This window comes from Phycodurus eques, chromosome 5 (genome assembly GCF_024500275.1).
Source record: "Phycodurus eques isolate BA_2022a chromosome 5, UOR_Pequ_1.1, whole genome shotgun sequence".
Taxonomy (NCBI): Eukaryota; Metazoa; Chordata; class Actinopteri; order Syngnathiformes; family Syngnathidae; genus Phycodurus; species Phycodurus eques.
In genome coordinates, this window is record NC_084529.1 from 11,950,570 (window position 1) to 11,968,721 (window position 18,152).

General features: G+C 41.5%; 1 protein-coding gene across 1 annotated transcript; it reads right to left on the reverse strand.

The window, feature by feature from the left end:
* Nucleotides 1-2,124: 2,124 nt before the first annotated feature.
* uba2 (ubiquitin-like modifier activating enzyme 2) lies at nucleotides 2,125-18,144 on the reverse strand. The gene is made up of 17 exons (XM_061677514.1): nucleotides 17,650-18,144; nucleotides 16,242-16,325; nucleotides 16,065-16,135; nucleotides 15,921-15,985; nucleotides 15,736-15,836; nucleotides 15,485-15,606; nucleotides 15,286-15,353; nucleotides 14,963-15,084; nucleotides 14,695-14,794; nucleotides 14,371-14,522; nucleotides 12,089-12,182; nucleotides 11,893-12,005; nucleotides 7,976-8,131; nucleotides 4,496-4,592; nucleotides 4,218-4,323; nucleotides 3,961-4,100; nucleotides 2,125-3,234 (listed from the first exon to the last, which is right to left on the reverse strand). Exons 1-17 carry the CDS (start codon nucleotides 17,788-17,790, stop codon nucleotides 3,035-3,037), a joined length of 1,932 nt encoding a protein of 643 aa, XP_061533498.1. The 5' UTR covers nucleotides 17,791-18,144; the 3' UTR covers nucleotides 2,125-3,034.
* Between the last annotated feature and the right edge of the window lie 8 nt (nucleotides 18,145-18,152).

Consider the following 18,152-nt stretch of genomic DNA (forward strand, 5'->3'; position numbering starts at 1 on the left):
TATATTGGCCATTTCAGAATTTGACGTTAGTTCATTCTGTGTTGTGACATAATCCCTAACATCGCTCCGTCGCTTAATACATTTAACATTAACATCCGGAAACTAATTAGATAATTGTAGGCACGTTTCCTAATTAAAACAAGATGTACTAGCGGATCAGCTCTTGTCGCCGATGTTACGTGTGCTTTGCGGTTCCGCTGGGACCACAATCAGGGCCACGACCCGCAACACCTCAACGAGAAAATACAAAAGACCAGTGCAACAAATACGACACTGCCTGATCTGATGAGCAAAAATGGTAGCAATAGTGGATGTCCGCTCCAGAGGTGGGGACAGTAGCCAAACATTGTCCTCAAGTAAGATTACTGTTACTTGACAATAATGTGACTCAAGTAAAAATAAAAATTAGTCCGCAAAAAAATACTTGAATAAGAATAAAAAGTACACAGTGAAATAATTACTCAAGTACTGAGTAAATAGAACCAAAAAATAAAAATAAAAAATAAATAAACATTTGCAATTTACTGCACGATATTTTCTCAGGTTATACGTGATCTGAAATATCCACGTTTGGGCAGACAGTGCCAGACAAATACTACAATACATGAAACCTGTTGTTTTTGTTCGTCTAAATGTAAGTAAGAGTAGCGCGCCGTTGCCTTCATGGTAACGACGACCTTCCCAAAATGGTGGCCACTTAGGCATGACAATAAACCGGGCTGTTTCATCTGGTGTTAACACCTTACCCGGGAAGTCCAATAGAAGATGTTGTTTGAGGTCATGTGACTTTCTTGTGTCGTTTGATTGATGAACTAGACTTTAACGTCACTAGCGCTTAAATTAGATTGGCGCAAACAGCGCCCAATGCCGAAGTCGTAGTCCCGCGCAGGAAATAGTTGATAAATTAGCAATAATTTATAAATAAAAGTAGCGAGCGACATTTAGATCATTGTAACGGAGTAAAAGTACCATTACCGCTAGCTACCAGCATTCAATGAGTACGAAACAGCCTACCACGACAGCGACAGCGAACCCCACGCCAAGAAAAACTCATCGAATCTATACGATTCACCTAAATGGCCTATTTTGAGTTCAAAATGGCGAATTTTGCCAAAAGGTGACTGATTTGCATGTGTCATTCACGTGACTAAACTTGGAAGCTTCTCAAACTGGCGCCGAACTGCAGTTGTTGACAGAAAACATTCTTTCCATGCGTCAATTTTGTTCCAATGTCAAGTGGTGCGCCATGGGAAAGGGAATGAATGATATGCTTACAACAACTGCAAAGGCCAAATTGTCAAATGATAATGGGCTCAAATCTGCCCGTATGATACGAAATTTAAAAAAAAGTTAGTGACTTTTGACAAACCATGTATATCAGGGGTTTCAAACTCATTTTTGTCACGGGCCACATCGTAGTTATGGCTTCCCTCTGAGGGCCGTTATGACTTTGAACCCATATAAAGGAATTATCACCTCATATAACTACATGACAAATTGATGAATAACTACTTTTAAGATCAGAAGCCTATAAAAAAAAAAATCAACTAGTACATTTCTTTTCAAAGAGGGGTTGGTAACAAAAAATGCTTGCGATATCTCAACGTTATTACAATAGAACATAATTAGCAATTTTGATTTGCTTTCGCAGGCCACATAATGTGGGATGTGGCGGGCCGGATCTGGACCCCGGGCCACCAGTTTCACAATAATGTATTGGTCAACATGATCACTATTGTCACTCTGCAAAAACCTTTTCTTTAATCCCTTAACACTGTAAATATTTACTGGACTACCATGAATTCTCACAAAACACGTTTTTCTGATGTCAGCAGACCTAAACGGGTAAGAAGCGGGTTCACTGTCGACAAATCAACATTTTAACAAGGCCCACCTTTTAAAATTCCCTGCAGATCAGACAAATTGACAGCAAAAGCAAGACAGTCGTTCATGCTCAACACTGTCAACCATGACAGAAATCTTCTGATAAAAATAAATGTTCCTGAGAAAGTTCTCAAACATTTGGGAGATACACATAAAACAATGACAAAGACATTGTCCTATTCAACATTTTTTTTTTTTAGTCTTTCCACAGAAAAAAAAAGACCAACACAAAAAGTCTGCTTGTTTGTCTTGTCCATGTTTATTGGTCCAAAAAGGCTTTGAAGGCCTTTAAACATGTGATCACAATGAAGTATGAAAATTTTCAATAATATATAGGTCAGACCACTCATCTGCAATGGTTTAGAGCAAATGTAATTTCATATCATGATGTGAAAGAGTTTAATATTTAACTTTTTAAACAAATTAGATTTTTTTTTGGACATCCAGACCCCATGTAGCACCAGAGGCCAAACTAAGACCCCAGTGCTAACTTTGATTAATACACTGTTGGTAACGCTTCACAATTGTTAATTACCAAAGACCTGCCGGCCTTGTGGATGATATCAGTATCACTGCAGCCGAACAAATTAAACTGACAGAAGAGGTAGCGCACATGGCCTCATGGCAACAACTGCTTAAGCGCCTCTGGCGCCATACCAACAGGTCAGATTTGAAGTTGGTCCTTAAGCTCCAGAAACTAACAGCACCAAGAAGCAGGTAGGAGACAGTCTTTTTTTTTTTTTTTTTTTGCCCATTAAATCATTTAACTATTAAATACCAAGAAATTTTTTTGGTTTAAACAGTATTTATTTTTCATACTGACAAAGCACAAAAACCCCTGACTTGAATCACATTAGAGTAGATGTCTTAAAAATACAAAAAGCACTTTTTTTTATACCATCGACAGATCTGTTTCATAGTTACTAGAAATGACCAAAAACAAAAAGCTGAATATTTTAAAATGTTGACTATATTAACAGAATCATCTGACAAGAGCAGGAGCAGTATGAAAACTGGCTGGGGGAAGGACAAAAAAACAAAAGAAGCCGTGAATTGTTCTTCAGAAAAGTGTGTTTAAGTCTACCGTTTGTGTTGAAACAAAATGGCAATATTTCAAAGAGTTTGTGATCCTCCAGGAAATTAGAGGTGTTTAGTCCAAAGCGATGATGTCATCATCAGTGGCAGCTGCTGCACTTGACTGGTGCGTCCGTGGGCGCTTGGTGGAAGTCTCGCCAGTTTCTGCATCTGAATGCTTCCTCTTAGTACTGCTTGTGACTGCTGCAGAGCTGGACGAGGCCTCAGCTTCATCATCAGAGTCCACAACCATAATGTCATCGTCATCTGCCGGGACTGAAAGGTGGAGTGCATGAGTATTAACAACATGACAAAGACAAAAATGGAAAAGAAAAAGTGAATCATTTTGTTATTGAATCAAACAAACAACGAAAAACTGGCATTTTCACTTTGGAACTTTTGGCTCTGATGAAAAATTTTAATTTAATGAACGGGCCAGCCCACGAGACTGAGCTTGACTTTAATATGTAACTGGTCATGTTTACGAGACCCAGAAGTTTGGTTGTAAAGTTACATTAGTTTGCTGGCTGCTGGCACCACAATCAATTCGGACTACGACCCATCAAATAATAATAATAATCTAAGCATTACGTCTGACACGGAACATGTGCTTTTGCTGGAGTCAGAACCAGTTTGTAAACGCTTTCTTTCTGCTCAGTCTAAATGCCTGTCGTTTAATTTTGTATTTTGAGTCAGACTGAAAAATGTAAAGGGAAAAAAGGCCTTTGTGTGTTAGATATTAAAGCAAAATAGTTTTTCATCTTGGGATAGCCAATGGAAAATGGAGGGACCCAATGATGGATGGTTTGAAATGTGTGAAATACAAGTTGTTTTTGTTTTTTTAATTTCATGGCCTTGAGGGTTTTTTCATAGAAATATTTATTGTAATTATGACTTCAATACTGCGTTAAGAAAAGCTAGTGACAAACTAGTGACCCGCAGATAAACTTTTTTTTTTTTTCCTGAGCCATGCAAAAAGAAAAAAAACATTATATTACTGACCTTTAGAGGTAGATGGCTGGGCAGAATCCTTGTTGCCATTGGTGATACTGTTAACCTCTTCCTGGTTGTTTTGGGGTGGCGGTGGTTTGTCTGGAGCTTCACCAACCACTTCAAATTCTACATCCCTCTCTAGATCTTCACTACCAATGAAAATAAAGTTTAGTTTTATGAAAGGTCAGGAACCATATATAAAAAAAGCTGTGCTTTGTGTATCCATATATATTGTATATTAAGTGCTGAATATACAGGTGACATACGTGTGCAAGACGTTAATGAGGAGTGTGTAGTCTTGGAGGAAGTCATCAGCTTGTAGTCGACTCCCATTACGGATCCCAAAGTCAGAAAGAAACTTGCTGTTGTTGGCTAACGCGCAAGACAGCGAGAGATTAACAGTCAGAGCTCAATGCAGGTTTTGTACATTCATTTGAATATCGCTCAAAAATGCACCCTTTTCATGAATTTAAGTGTGACAGCAAAATGTTTAAACACAAGGGGCTTGTTAATTACGACAAAATGGACCAACAATCTTCTTTACCTTCTGTCTCTCCTTCCTCTGAGGAGATGAGGATTGTCCCTTTTCCATCTTCTATCTGAACATCTGGAGCTACCATGCCGAACCGCTCCTTTAAGATCTAAATACAAGCACCAAGAAAATACATCAAGAGCATTAAATAAGACCATACTTTGGTTTGATATCAGAAAATGCAGTCAGTAATGGGAAAGACCCAAACCCTAAGATTGTACATAAGTTATTGTATTATTAGCTACAAAGTTTTACTAGAAGCCCAAAATAATTTGTCCTAAAAGAAAATCATTTTACAACACAATATTTATTTCTAGATCGACAGCCGGATCTGTGGAACATCTGCAGTGATGCGGACTTCGTGTCGGTCCGTTGTGCTAAAGAAGGAGCTAAGCCGAAAGGCGAAGCTCTCAATTTACCAGTCGATCTACGTTCCTACCCTGACCTATGGTCACGAGCTATGGGTCAAGATCCCGGACAGAAGCAGGGGAAATTAGTTTCCTCCGCAGGGTGTCCGGGCTCTCCCTTAGAGAACGGGTGAGAAGCTCGGTCATCCGGGAAGAGCTCAGAGGAGAGCCGCTGCTCCTCCGCATTGAGAGGAGCCAGATGAGGTGGCTCGGGCATCTGATTAGGATGCCCCCGGGACGCCTTCCTGCTAAAGCTACTGCCCCCGCGACTCAACCTCACATAAGTGGAGGAAAATGGATGGATATTTATTTCTGTGTAAACTGCACATTAGTATTAAAGCTTGAATAGCAATTTTGAGACAATACACTGGAAAAAGTCCATATAAAAAAAAAACAGCCTACTATATTTTGGGGATTTGTTGGATACCATTAAAAACATTGTTTTTGCATCTGTCTTGGGTAATGGGGTTGCATGGTAGTCTAGTTGTGTACACGTTTGTCTCACAGTTGCGATGTTCTGGGTTGGAATCTCTGCTCAGGTCTTCCGTGTGGAGTTTGCATGTTCTCCCTGTGCTTGGATGGGTGTGAATTCCAGTGTGCATGGTTGTTTTTTGACGTGTACTAGGGCTGCAAGATAGTGGGGGAAAATGACATTGCGGTTTTCTGTAACCCTCCGATACATATTGTGATGTTAAAAAATAAAGGGCCACAAACACAAAACGTGAAACACTTTCTCTTTTTACCTCTCTAGAAAACTATGTTCAGTAGATCGCAGTATATGGAGTTATTTGTATGAAGTCCATCCAGAAATGAAGTAAACATCTTTTCTTTTCATGCCCTATTACAGCGGCTGAAATGAGTATTTAACACATCACCATTTTTCTCACTAAAGATATTTCCAAAGGTGCTATTGACATGAAATTTTCAACAGATGCTGGGAACAACCCAAGTAATCCATACATAGAAATAAAGTAGAACATCAGGACAAGCCAGTTAAATACTGGGAGAATATAGTCTGGTCTGATGAGAGCAAAATTGAACTGTTTGGATGCCATAACGCACACCACGTTTGAAGGAGAAATGCCACTGCACATCACCCTAAAGTTCGGAGGTGGGAACATGATGGTGTGGGGCTGCTTTTCAGTAAAAAATTCACATTATTGAAGGAAGGATGAATGAGCAAATGTACCAAGAGATTATTGACAAAAATCTGCTGCCATCTACGAGGATGATGAAAATTAAATGAGGGTGGACATTTCAGCAGGATAATGACCCAAAACATACTGCCAAGGAAATTGGTCAATTGGTTTCAAAGAAGAAGAAAAAAAAGCCCAGCCAATCACCTGACTTGAATCCAATCAAAAATCTATGGAAAGAACTGAAACTCAAAGTCCATAAAAGAAGCCCATGGAACCTTCAAGATTTGAAGACTGCTTGTGTGGAGGAATGGGCCAAAATCACACCAGAGCATGCGACTAGTTTCTCCATACAGGAGGCGACTTGAAGCTGTCATTCCAAACAAAGGCTTTTGTACAAAGTATTAAATAAATACCAGTTGCCGTGTTCAATACCTTTTCCCTGTGTCATTTCACAACTTAATTTCTGAGCTTATTTGTTCTACTTTCTTTGTATGTATGGATTACTTGGATTGTTCCCAACATCGTGTGACATTTTCATGTCAATAGCACCTTTGGAAATATATTTAGTGGGAAAAACGGTGACGTGTTAAATACATATTTCAGCCGCTGTATACTATAGCGTCATTAGAACATTCCTAAAACTATTCATTTGTTTTTAATCAATCTATTAATTTTACACCTTAGTTTTAACATATGCATGAGCATCTCTATATTTGAGTGCATTAGTTAAAGCAAAAAACATTGTTGTGTCCACATGACGTTTTTCCCTTCAACAACACTGTGGCTCTCCCGCTAAGTGTCATCTGTTGCGACATGCATTTGTTCGTCACATTCTGAAGAGCGATACAGTAAATGCAGGCGTGTAATCGTTTCCTGTGTCCTCATTAATCATAAAAAAAGAAAAGTATTTAACACCCTGGGCTGGTTTGTGTATTGTTTGCTGGGTTATAATTTACCGTAACATTGTTACTGGTCACTTATTAATATTACAGTTGATTGACTGCGTATCAGTACTCGAACATTGTGCCGGAGCCTCCGATATGACTATTGCGCACACGTACAATGTGGTGACGATGCTAGAACGATTTATTCTGCAGTCCTAATGTGCACTACAATTGACTGGGGATCAGCTCAGGGTGTAAATGGGTGTCCAGTCAACTAGTATAGGCTGTAGCTCACCTAAAAACCTATTGAGGATAAGCGGTGGAGAGAATGGAACATAAGGACCAGCGAATAATTCAATTCTTACATTGAAATAAAATGGAAAAAAAATGACAATGGCATCGATAAAACTATTTTAGATTAAAATAAATCTATTCATTAAATCCAGGTATAATAGCCATCTTTAATTTGATAGGTTTTCTAATGGCCATTTCATAAAATAGGAATATATAATGTTGCCAACACGTTACCACTTAGATTTTTACACTTTCCCTATTTCTCCCTGCTTTTAGCACATAAACTTCCAGACTATTATATCTGTGAGGCAGTAGGAAAAAGGGCATTTGATGTTCAGTTCAAGTTACGTTGCTGTTCACGTTCGGTTTCTTATGGTGGTGACACAACCCGGATTTCAAAGTAAGTCACTAACCAATGCCAACACAGTAGTAAAATCATACTTACAGTAAATAGTTGTATGAAAAACACTAGACCATAAAAACAAATAAAATCAAATGATCAAATGAAAAATAGTGGTACGGTTCTAACAGAGCGTGCCTTCTTGTGGCGCGTGATGACATTGTTATGTCACTGTGCAAATTAGTTTATCGTGTACCATCTGTAACCTCGAAATCTCTTATGTCGGACCGTTTTAAACGGTCCGACATAAGTGTGCGATTTCATCAATAATCAGTGTTTGTCAAATATCACTAGTTTGCTGATTCATTAATGCTTATGAGCAATTTCCTCTTTTGTTGTCAAAGTTTACGCTAAGATTATCAAATCACCTTGTCCTGCAGAGAGAGGACCATTGTTTTGTGGACATTGAGTTTAACTGTGGCTTCAGGCTTGCTGGCGCACACGTAACAGTTGGGGCCAGGTGGGTCCAGGATACAAGGAACTAGCAGCTTCTTCCTGAGGTTAGGACACTTGTTCAGGAAGATCTGGAGAGGAGAGGAAAAAAATGCCATCATTAAGGATCACTGATCAGTTATCTTGTTTGTGAATAGCAAAATACTCTTAAGGACAGAGTAGGTAGAGGGATGAGAAGTCTGACCACTTTTCTTGATGCAATTATAAAGTTCTGGTTTTGATCTTAACCACTGGTTCCTAAACTTTTGACATGTTCCACCTAAAATTGTTGCTCTCCATGTCAGCTTTAGAAGTCAAATATCCATGTTAACTGGAAAGGCTGGCAGTGAATGAGTTAAGAATCTCTTTGCTATTCGTTTTGCTCTTAACGCCAAGTCAACGCTTAGGAGCCAAATAGGACCACCAGTAACTTGAAATGAACACACAGGGAGGAGAAAATGTCAAGCAGAGTAAGGTAGTTTGTAGTTAGTAAGGCTGTAACAGTTCACAGACATCACAGTTCGCTATGTACCCAGGTTTTGGGGCAAGAGTTTTTGGTATACAACCTGAAAAAGAAATACAAAAAAGTCCCAAATGCATCATTTTAAGTTTCTTTTAGGGGTGGGTGATACATATTGCCTTGGTATAATCATGCACCTTGCTTTAACAATGTGCAATTTTACATTATTGCGTACGGTCACAAAGAAAACAACCAAAAGGGTGCATTAACGGCATAGGAGGAAGAGAAGAGGAAGTACATCATTTAGACCTCATTCGCCAAGTCATCGGACATGATTTACTCACAAGACTCAGTGGGAAGCAAAATAAACTCTTGCTTTTAAACTAGTGGGCCGAGCAACCTTTTCAGTTTAACAGCTCAACAAGTGGGTGAACTGAAACAATCGACCTCAATGGAATGGATGTAGCCTATAGTTTGTTGTTGGCCAACAGCAAAATGACACAGGCCACTCCACGTACGTGCTGGCTTCCCAAACGCGGCCAGTTTAAACGCGAAACAAAGAGAATGGACCGTGCTGTTTCAAGTGAATATTCACTGGCGTATTTATTAATTCATATTTATGAATAATACTTAAAAAGAAAACTGTGCGCTGTCAAGTCATCCCAAGGCTAATGGAGGAGCTAGCTAGCATTGCCCTAGTGCCGCTGCTGTTTGTAAATAAATACTGTATTTCACTATCTCGTCACCAATCACCCAATGCTTTACTTATTTGAACCCTGTACTGTATTACCAATATCAGCTGCTTAACATGTCACCGGGAACACAACATTTTTTTTTTTTAAAAAAGATTCCGCAGTTATAACGTCACATATACCATTGTTTCAAAATTACGTGTGTGCGCGCCTGTGAGTGTAAAGCTTGATATTTGTTCTATTTCACTCTTTGTAAGAAACACCTAGTCATGTGGCAAGATTTTAAAACTTTATTATGAAGCTACGAAATCGAGTTTCCCTCACGGGACGAATAAAGTATCCATCCAGCCATCCATCCACGACTTAAGGCTTTTTCTATACTTGCGCGGGCAGTGACCGCGCCGACGTCACTGTGGCTATCCCGCGTGCAGTTTGCCTTTACACTGGAGCACAACCCACGTGCGCTGTTTTGAAAATGTGCTGCAGTTCTCCTCCAAGTCGGAGGTGCAGCTGCGGCTGAGATTGGCGAGGACAGTGCTTCACGATTGTTTTCTGTTACAACCCCCCCAGAAAGAAGAAAAAAATGTGCGAACCCCCCCCCCCCGACACGCAGCCCCCACGAGTATACCTCTATATAACATTGTATATAAAGGATAATCTAATCCTTATAAACATTGAAGAAAGTACAAAAGTACAAAACGAGATATAGACTGCCATCTACCTCAGTGGATGTGCAATTACACTTTATTCTAGTACGGCAAATCATGTTCTTCAGGGTCTCACATACCCCTGGCATCGCAATGCCCCACTATTTGAGAAGCACTGGGCTCGGACAACACAGGGTGGAGTTTCCTCTGCATTTTATGGCCAATACCGGTAGCCGTTCTTACTCTCCGGAACACGGAACAAAGCAACAACAATGGCCACCGTGGAACAGTTCCTGCTAGAACAAATGGACCTAGATGACCAGATGATGCGTTTAATTATATTGCAAAATCGATCGAGAAGGCAGCGTATGTGCGACCACTAAATTAAAGTCAGGATGGCGGTATTGAGGAACCAAGGGGAAAGTTGAGTACGTCATCACAGCATGTGCTTACAACGGACCAATCACGAGAGATGATCTCTGCGGCATTCTGCGCGCGGTGACAATTTCTGCCGTGTGCACGTCAAAAGTCGCAAAGGGGCCGCGCGGCCCAATGCGTCTGTCACGTAATGCAATGCAGGTGCTGTGGTGGCAGATACAAGCTCCAGCCATGGTAACAATTACTGTAATTTTGTGTATAATGCGCACCCATGTAAATACTCACCCCCAAAGTTGACCTCCAAATTCTGGAAAAAGCCCTCTACCTATATATGCAATGCATTTTTACAATGCATGATTTTGCCTCTGCCCATATGATCAAAACGAAGTAATAGCAATATTTTGTTAATTTTTTCAAATAATTATTCTGAAGTTTAGAACTTTATTTGAACACGTAACACTTTTTTTATTTACTTGCTCTAATTTTGCAGAATTTGTAAAATGGATACAATTCTTTAAAGAAAACGAAGTGCCAGGTGAAACAGTTTTATTTTAAAATTGTGTTTACACTCACATTCACACCTACGGGCAATTTTAGAGTCTTCAATCAACCTAACATGCATGTTTTTGGGATGTGGGAGGAAACCGGAGTGCCCGGAGAAAACCCAACCAGGCACAGGGAGAACATGCAAACTCCACACAGGCGGGGCCGGGATTTGAACCCCGGTCCCCAGAACTGTGAGGCAGATGTGCTAACCAGTCGCCCACCGTGCCGGCCTGGCGAAGGCATATTACAATGAAAGTGTACACCTTTCTCATAACCCCTGGGTGCCGGTGGCATATTGGAATGAAAGTGTACATCTTTTTCATAACCTGTAGATGGCAGCATACATTTATAAAATGTGAATTCCCCCACCCCCCCATTTCCATGTATAATGCACACAAGTGACTTTTGACAATTGTTTGGGGGGGGGTGCACATTATACAAATTACGTTTTTTTTAAATGACGGTACATGTCAAAATGGCTAGATTGGGATGAACAGAATTATGACACTTCCACCTTTAAATAAATACTTGAAGTATGGGTCTCATACTACTCCATATGGGCGCATAGCTGTTGAAATGTATATGCCAATAGCTTTAGTGATGTCTTTGTGTAATTTCAGATCTAGAGGCTTCTTGAAAACATTGGGGATACGTTGTTGAACTCGTTTTCTTTTGCCTGGCTCGAGTGATAGGCACATCTGGATGATGCCATCTAATATGGATTAACGTGTTCAATGTGTTTCCATGCACATACTGCACGGCTATTGAACAGCGCCGACACAGTGTCCTCGCCTGAGCCGCCACTCGAACGCCATCGCTGTTGTATTCCACAGTGAACCTGAACCTCACAGCTGATTTGAATGAAGCCGATGTGTCTTTGTAGCTGCTTCTAGCTGCTGTGGGTCGGCTGAACTCGCTGCAACGCGAACCTTTCTTCTTCTTGAGTTTTGTTGTTTAAGGCGGCTAGCAAACAGCTTTAGCTGCATTACTGCCACTTGGTTTGGAGTTTTGATGAACTCGGGCTGAGCCTATTGTCTGACTGCATGCACCGGACCGTCACATCCGTACCGGGACGAATACATAAAGCGTTACACCTCTAGTAGTTAGTAAAGAGTGCTGGATAAACTAACCGTGCGGCAGGATTCCAGTTCCCCTGCCAGAATCTTGAGCCCCTCCAGCACAATGAGTCCAGCGATGACAGCATTGGTTGTCGCAATAGCTGGGATTATGTTACCTGCCATGGCTGGTACAACAAATCCAGTTAAATACATAAATGTTCCCCTAAAGGTAGTTGTGTTTTAAACATAGAAAGCAAAAAAAACTTACACTTGACATCAAAGCGACTTTTCATATTCATGCTAAAGATGTACATTCGAAGGTTGGCCGCTGCTGTGACAAAGTCCATTGCAGGGGGATCATCCTGACAAGACAAGCGGGCACTATTCTCAAACAGGTCAATCAAAACACAGCCTCACAGTACCTATGAAAGCATTAGATCAATTTAGTAAGAGTTCGGGCTGCACGATATTTTATTTGAGCATCGTCATCGCGATGCACGTGTATGAGATCACATCGCAGGGTCTGCTGCGATGTTAGTGGACTGGAATATTCAGTGAATCAACTGTAATATTAAAAGTGACCAGCAGAGGGACCTGTTCGGATATGCTAATAGAAAGAATGTACGCCTGCTACATTTACTATTTGATGGAATTAGGCAGGCACCGGCAGCTGCGTGAGTGCATGAAGTGCTATCAGTGCCACTGCGTAAATGGGAGTGACTGTGTTCTTTTTTAATACAGTACATAATTATTAAATGTAATTACTAGGAAACTTATTATTTGTATCAGAATGCTTTAGTTAAAACACTGTACGATCACACTGTGATAATATGGAATCCATTTAGTTTTGTAATACAGGAGTAGATTGATTATTTTGTTCAGATAGTCAGCCAAGGCTGCGAGGAATGCAAAGTTATCAGTCCTTTCACCATCGTTCCTGTCATACTGTGTTGCATGTTTTGGTTTGCACATTAAGGAGAAAACTCCTGTTTTAATTCCTCATTTTAAAAAACATCATTCAAGCAACATGTTTTTCCTCATCTTTTTGAGATTGTAGGGTAAAAGCTGCAGCTACCTACTAGTGTGGACTGAATGGTTGGCAACAACAATGAAATGCCAGTATTTGGAGGGTAATAGCCCATCAATGGCACATTGAAAAAGAAAACTATGAACTAGTTTGTTTTTGGACCGGTGAACTTAGTTCAAAATTTTGAATTATGAACTGTGGACTGAACTAATTCATTTTTGGAACAATGAATCCCTTCCCATGGGCTCACCACCTGTGGGAGGGGCCATAGGGGTCGGGTGCAGTGTGAGCTGGGCGGTGGCCGAAGGCGGGGACCTTGGCGATCCGATCCCCGGCTACAGAAGCTGGCTCTAGGGACGTGGAATGTTACCTCTCTGGCAGGGAAGGAGCCCAAGCTGGTGTGTGAGATCGAGAAGTTCCGAATAGATATAGTCGGACCGGCCTCCACACGCAGCTTGGGCTCTGGTACCAGTCCTCTCGAGAGGGGTTGGACTCTCTTCCACTCTGGAGTTGCCCACGGTGAGAGGCACCGAGCAGGTGCGGGTATACTTATTGCCCCCCCCGGCTCGGCGCCTGTACGTTGGGGTTCACCCCGGTGGACGAGAGGGTAGCCTCCCTCCGCCTTCGGGTGGGGGGACGGGTCCTGACTGTTGTTTGTGCCTATGCACCAAACAGCAGTTCAGAGTACCCACCCTTTTTGGAGTCCTTGGAGGGGGTGCTGGAGAGCGCTCCCGCTGGGGAATCCATTGTTCTGTTGGGGGAGTTCGATGATCGACTTTGTGGTCTGGGCTCTCCCTTAGAGATGGGGTGAGAAGCTCGGTCATCCGGGAGGATCTCAGAGTAGAGCCGCTGCTCCTCCGCATTGAGAGGAGCCAGATGAGGTGGCTGGGGCATCTGATTCGGATGTCTCCCGGACGCCTCCCTGGTGAGGTGTTCCGGGCACGTCCCACCGGGAGGAGACCCCGGGGACGACCCAGGACACGCTGGAGAGACTATGTCCTTCGGGTGGCCTGGGAACCCCTCCGGATCCCACCGGAAGAGCTGGATGAAGTGGCTGGGGAGACGGAAGTCTGGGCGTCCCTGCTAAAGCTACTGCCCCCGCGACCCGACCCGGATAAGCGGTAGAAAATGGATGGAACGATGAATTGAATTTTGAACTAGTTCACGTAGAAAATGAACTTTCCCAACACTCATCCTGTGCAGGTTTAAAAAAAGAATGTCTGTCATTTTTTTCCACTATCATGCAGACCTACTTTGAGTGGATTTAAAAAGTCAGGGAAACGTGTGTCATAGTGTTGTGACCAATAAGAACTAGAAATGCATGGATGTAGTGTGGTGTAATACACAGTGGTTCTGTGTACCACACCAGACATCTTCAGCTTATGATCTTTTGAAATTGTGAACATCATTAAATGCAAATATATTGAACTTGGACGTTAAACTCAATGCAGACAAGATCGATCGTGTTTCATTTTCAAAGACTCCCTTTTGTAAATTTTCCAAGAGATTCAAAGTTGGGTTACCTTATCCCAGACGAGCTCTGCACCGTCTCCTTTCTCGTCTAACAGCGAGTGGAGGGTCTCCACGCTTTCCTGGAATAGCTTGCAGTAGCCCCAAACACCAAGAACCTGCTGGTCCTTTAAACCTGAACTGGAGGACTCTTCCTTAGGACATCCTACAGCAAATGATACCAAAGTCACTCAAACACACCATGGCATTGAATACTGAATAACACGAAATATACATACATAAATCACCTTTACCAGTGCAGTATTTTCATACATTAGGTTAAGCAAGTTACAATGGCTGCTGGAATGATCTGATACAAAAACATTTTATCAACACACCAGTTTTCTCCAGCTTCTGCCAGTCTAGTGGTGTAGGAGCTTTCCTCTTCTTCCACAGTTTGTCCATAGTTAATAGGTACATGATATCATCTTTGAAAAGCTGGAGAACAGAACCAACAGTTTAACAGTGACACTCTATTCATTTCAACTTGAGCCATATAGGTATGAGAACAACCGCATTATGTGGACAGACATATTATATTGCCTAAGCAGATCTAAGTGAACACTGCAGTCAGTATTGCCAATTGGCCTGGCTGGTAATTGGTACCTTATTGAAGAGTTTGACAGAGTCATATTTGTTGCTGCGGGCCCACTGCTTGGTAGAGACACGCTTGACGTCTCCATCCTTTTCTGCGGCTGTGGCGCGAGCTGCCGTTTCTTCAGGGTTCCCTGTATTAAAGAACACACACTGTTCACACGCAAAGTTCTTTCCTGTGTAAGATTGCTCTAGATGCATAGAGTACATATTTGCAATGAACAGCGACTCCACACAAATGAAGAGAGCCAACCTGAGATGGAGTCCCTTCAAGTCAACGTCTTGATGAATTTTGTAAAAAATAAATCACTAAATGGGAAAAAGCCCAAACTCACATGAAGCCTCTGGATCCGCTGTGTCAGGTGACACATCTTGATCAGCATCCTCCTCTCCAAATAGCTGGCTGGAAAAACATATGGTAAATGCACTTAATTTATAGAGCACCTTTGGTCGTCTATTCAACAACTGATGGTACATCTTGATTTGTATTTCAGTCAATAATAGTTCTTGAATTCATAGTTGAATCAGACTCACTTGAAGAGATATTTTGCCCAGACAATGCAGTGAATGGGCTCAGACGGTGTGTTTCTTATAGTGCATCCTGGGAAGGTCTTCTGAGCAGGTTTCGGTTGGCACTCATAGCATTCTGTCATTCCCTGAGGGAGGACAATAAACAAAACATTTGAAGCATAAACTTGATTCTAAGCTTGTTTGCGTGGTTTCATTTCACAACACAACAGTGGGTGATGGTACAGTATATATGAGGAGTAATTTTAAGGCAGTACCTTCTTGATTACTGTGACCTGTCCAAGGTATCCTGCTGTGCCACTCTCAATGAGAGGGATGTCGGCTGCCAAACACATCCTATTCACATGGTTGCGGGCGGCTGAGAGAGAAAAAGTAGATTAATATCTTCATCGCCTTGGGAAAAATGAAACAAGGTCAATGAGCCCAGATGTGCATCTAGTACCTCGGTTATCCAGAGCGTTCATCACCAGGATGAAATTGTTAAAGAACTCAACGTTGTAGTCAGGACTGTTGGGGGGAAATTATTATTTTATAATGCATGACTTCCACTTCAATAGCCAACTTGATACACAACAAGGAACATTACTTCATGATGCTGTCATGGTAGGAAGTGATATTTGCAGAGGGGCAAAACTGCAAGGCACTCTCTTTGGCGACCTGGTTATGAAGACATAATATTTAACTGCAGTTACTAGGTCACAAACTCAGCAACTGTGCATTGTTAGAATAGCAGGTATCTCAAACTGTCACATTTTGAACAAACCTGTGCTTTAGACTTGCCAACATGCTTTTTTTGAAAGAGGAACTGGCGATTCAAATTGCTGACATCAATTGTGTCCAAGTCAATCTGTAAAATGAAGATTTCATGGTATCAAGCTCATGTGTCCAAGCAATAAGTATTTTTATTATTCTGCAGACAAAAATATTAAGAAATAGGAACATATAAACTACACAATCCATAAGGACGTGCTAGATACTTTGGTAAGAGCAGGTTCAGACATACAGTATACAGTTAACACTAACGGTACATAAACTATAAGTGTCCATGCCTGCGTTATAAACATATCCAAAAATAGTGCACATTTACAGTTTCCTGGTCTACAATGAATTTGATCTCTCACTAATAAGGCTACAACGTACTGCCAAATTGTTATTTTATTTTTTGTTACTCAGTTTACAAATTTCACAAAACTATAGAAACGAGATGTAGATGATCATTTATCCACAAGGGAAATTCCCACAGATAAAGCTACATTTAAAAACTAAACATAAACTCCTGGAAAGGCTGCCAGCCCCGTTGTCAAAGCCTTTATTTGATCACTGTTTTCCTATCGTATGATTATTTGACTTTGACCACAGCCGAAACAACACATTGTTTTGATAACATGTGTCTATTTTTTTTCCTAATTCTCACTACGAACGCTAAGCAAGTTAATACAAGTGTGAGACTATTTTGTGTGCAGTCCTCCCTCGACTGTCAAGTCATCAAAGCGAGTATTGTATATGATAGGCAGTAATAAGTCAGTATTACTTTTGTAGTCAAGTATACTTCAGTCTGCACGTTTTACATTTTAGAACCACCAGTCTTTTTTTTTTTTTTTTTTTAAACACAAGTATCTGTACTTCTACTTTAGTACAAATTGTGAGTACCTTTGCCACCTCTGTTAACTAGCTGGGATTTTTGTGTACCAGTGCGACATGTCCTATTAATTCCCTATGAACGCCAAACACATTCTGTATCTGGAGCGGTCTATCATTGTGTCAAGATCACGTCATCGGACTTACCTGTGATTGCATACGTAAGAGCAGATAAATGTGACTGAATCTAAAAACCAAATGTAAACATTATTCTAAGTATTCAGGCGAATTTAGACGTGTTAATGGCGCCAAAATACCTTTTCTGACGATCGTACATTCCACGAACGTTAAGTGTTCCTAGACATTTATTTAAGTATACTACGTTGAAATGAATAATCAAAATACATGACTATGCTTGAATGCTACTTCTAATAGGAGCCCTAACCAGTCACCTAAACTGTGCACAGATGAGATGTACAGTACAGCGCTGCACAAAGACTTCACATGGTAGCAAGCTAGCAAGTCTGTAGCACAAAGACCTTAGCATGCTAGCCGGCTAAGCTAAGAGGCAAAGCAACGTAAGTGGTACAGACCACTTCGATGTTTTGGAAGCCAGTGAGGACGAGGTTCTTGAGCAGTTCACAGCCGATACCTCCCGCTCCCACCACCAAAACCTTGGCCTTAGCGAGGGAGTCGACCAACTCCTTTCGGAGGGAACCCACAAGTTGCACCATGTTGACGGCTACAGTCACAAACTAAGCCTGTAGCACCGCGATGCTAGCGGTTAGCTTTGTATTCCACCACAGAAGGACTGGCGATGCCCTGCATAGATATGATGACCTAGATGCCTCGATCAACGCAGTCGACCCGTTTCACGACACGTCAGCGTGTCTTCCATATTGGATGAGGCTAATCTGACACGAATGCAAGTACATAGCCATCCATCCATTTTCTGAGCTGCTTCTCCTCATTAGGGTCGCGGGCGTGCTGGAGCCTATCCCAGCTATCATCGGGCAGGAGGCGGGGTACACCCTGAACTGGTTGCCAGCCAATCGCAGGGCACATACAAACAAACAACCATTCGCACTCACATTCA

Coding starts and splice junctions, on each gene's coding strand:
- uba2 (XM_061677514.1), bottom strand. CDS start 17,790: ATGGTGCAACTTGTGGGTTCCCTCCGAAAGGAGTTGGTCGACTCCCTC. Junction 15,986..16,064: donor TACCATGACAGCATCATGAA/GTAATGTTCCTT, acceptor TCCCCCCAACAG/TCCTGACTACAACGTTGAGT. Junction 3,235..3,960: donor CCAGCCATCTACCTCTAAAG/GTCAGTAATATA, acceptor TCCACCTTTCAG/TCCCGGCAGATGACGATGAC.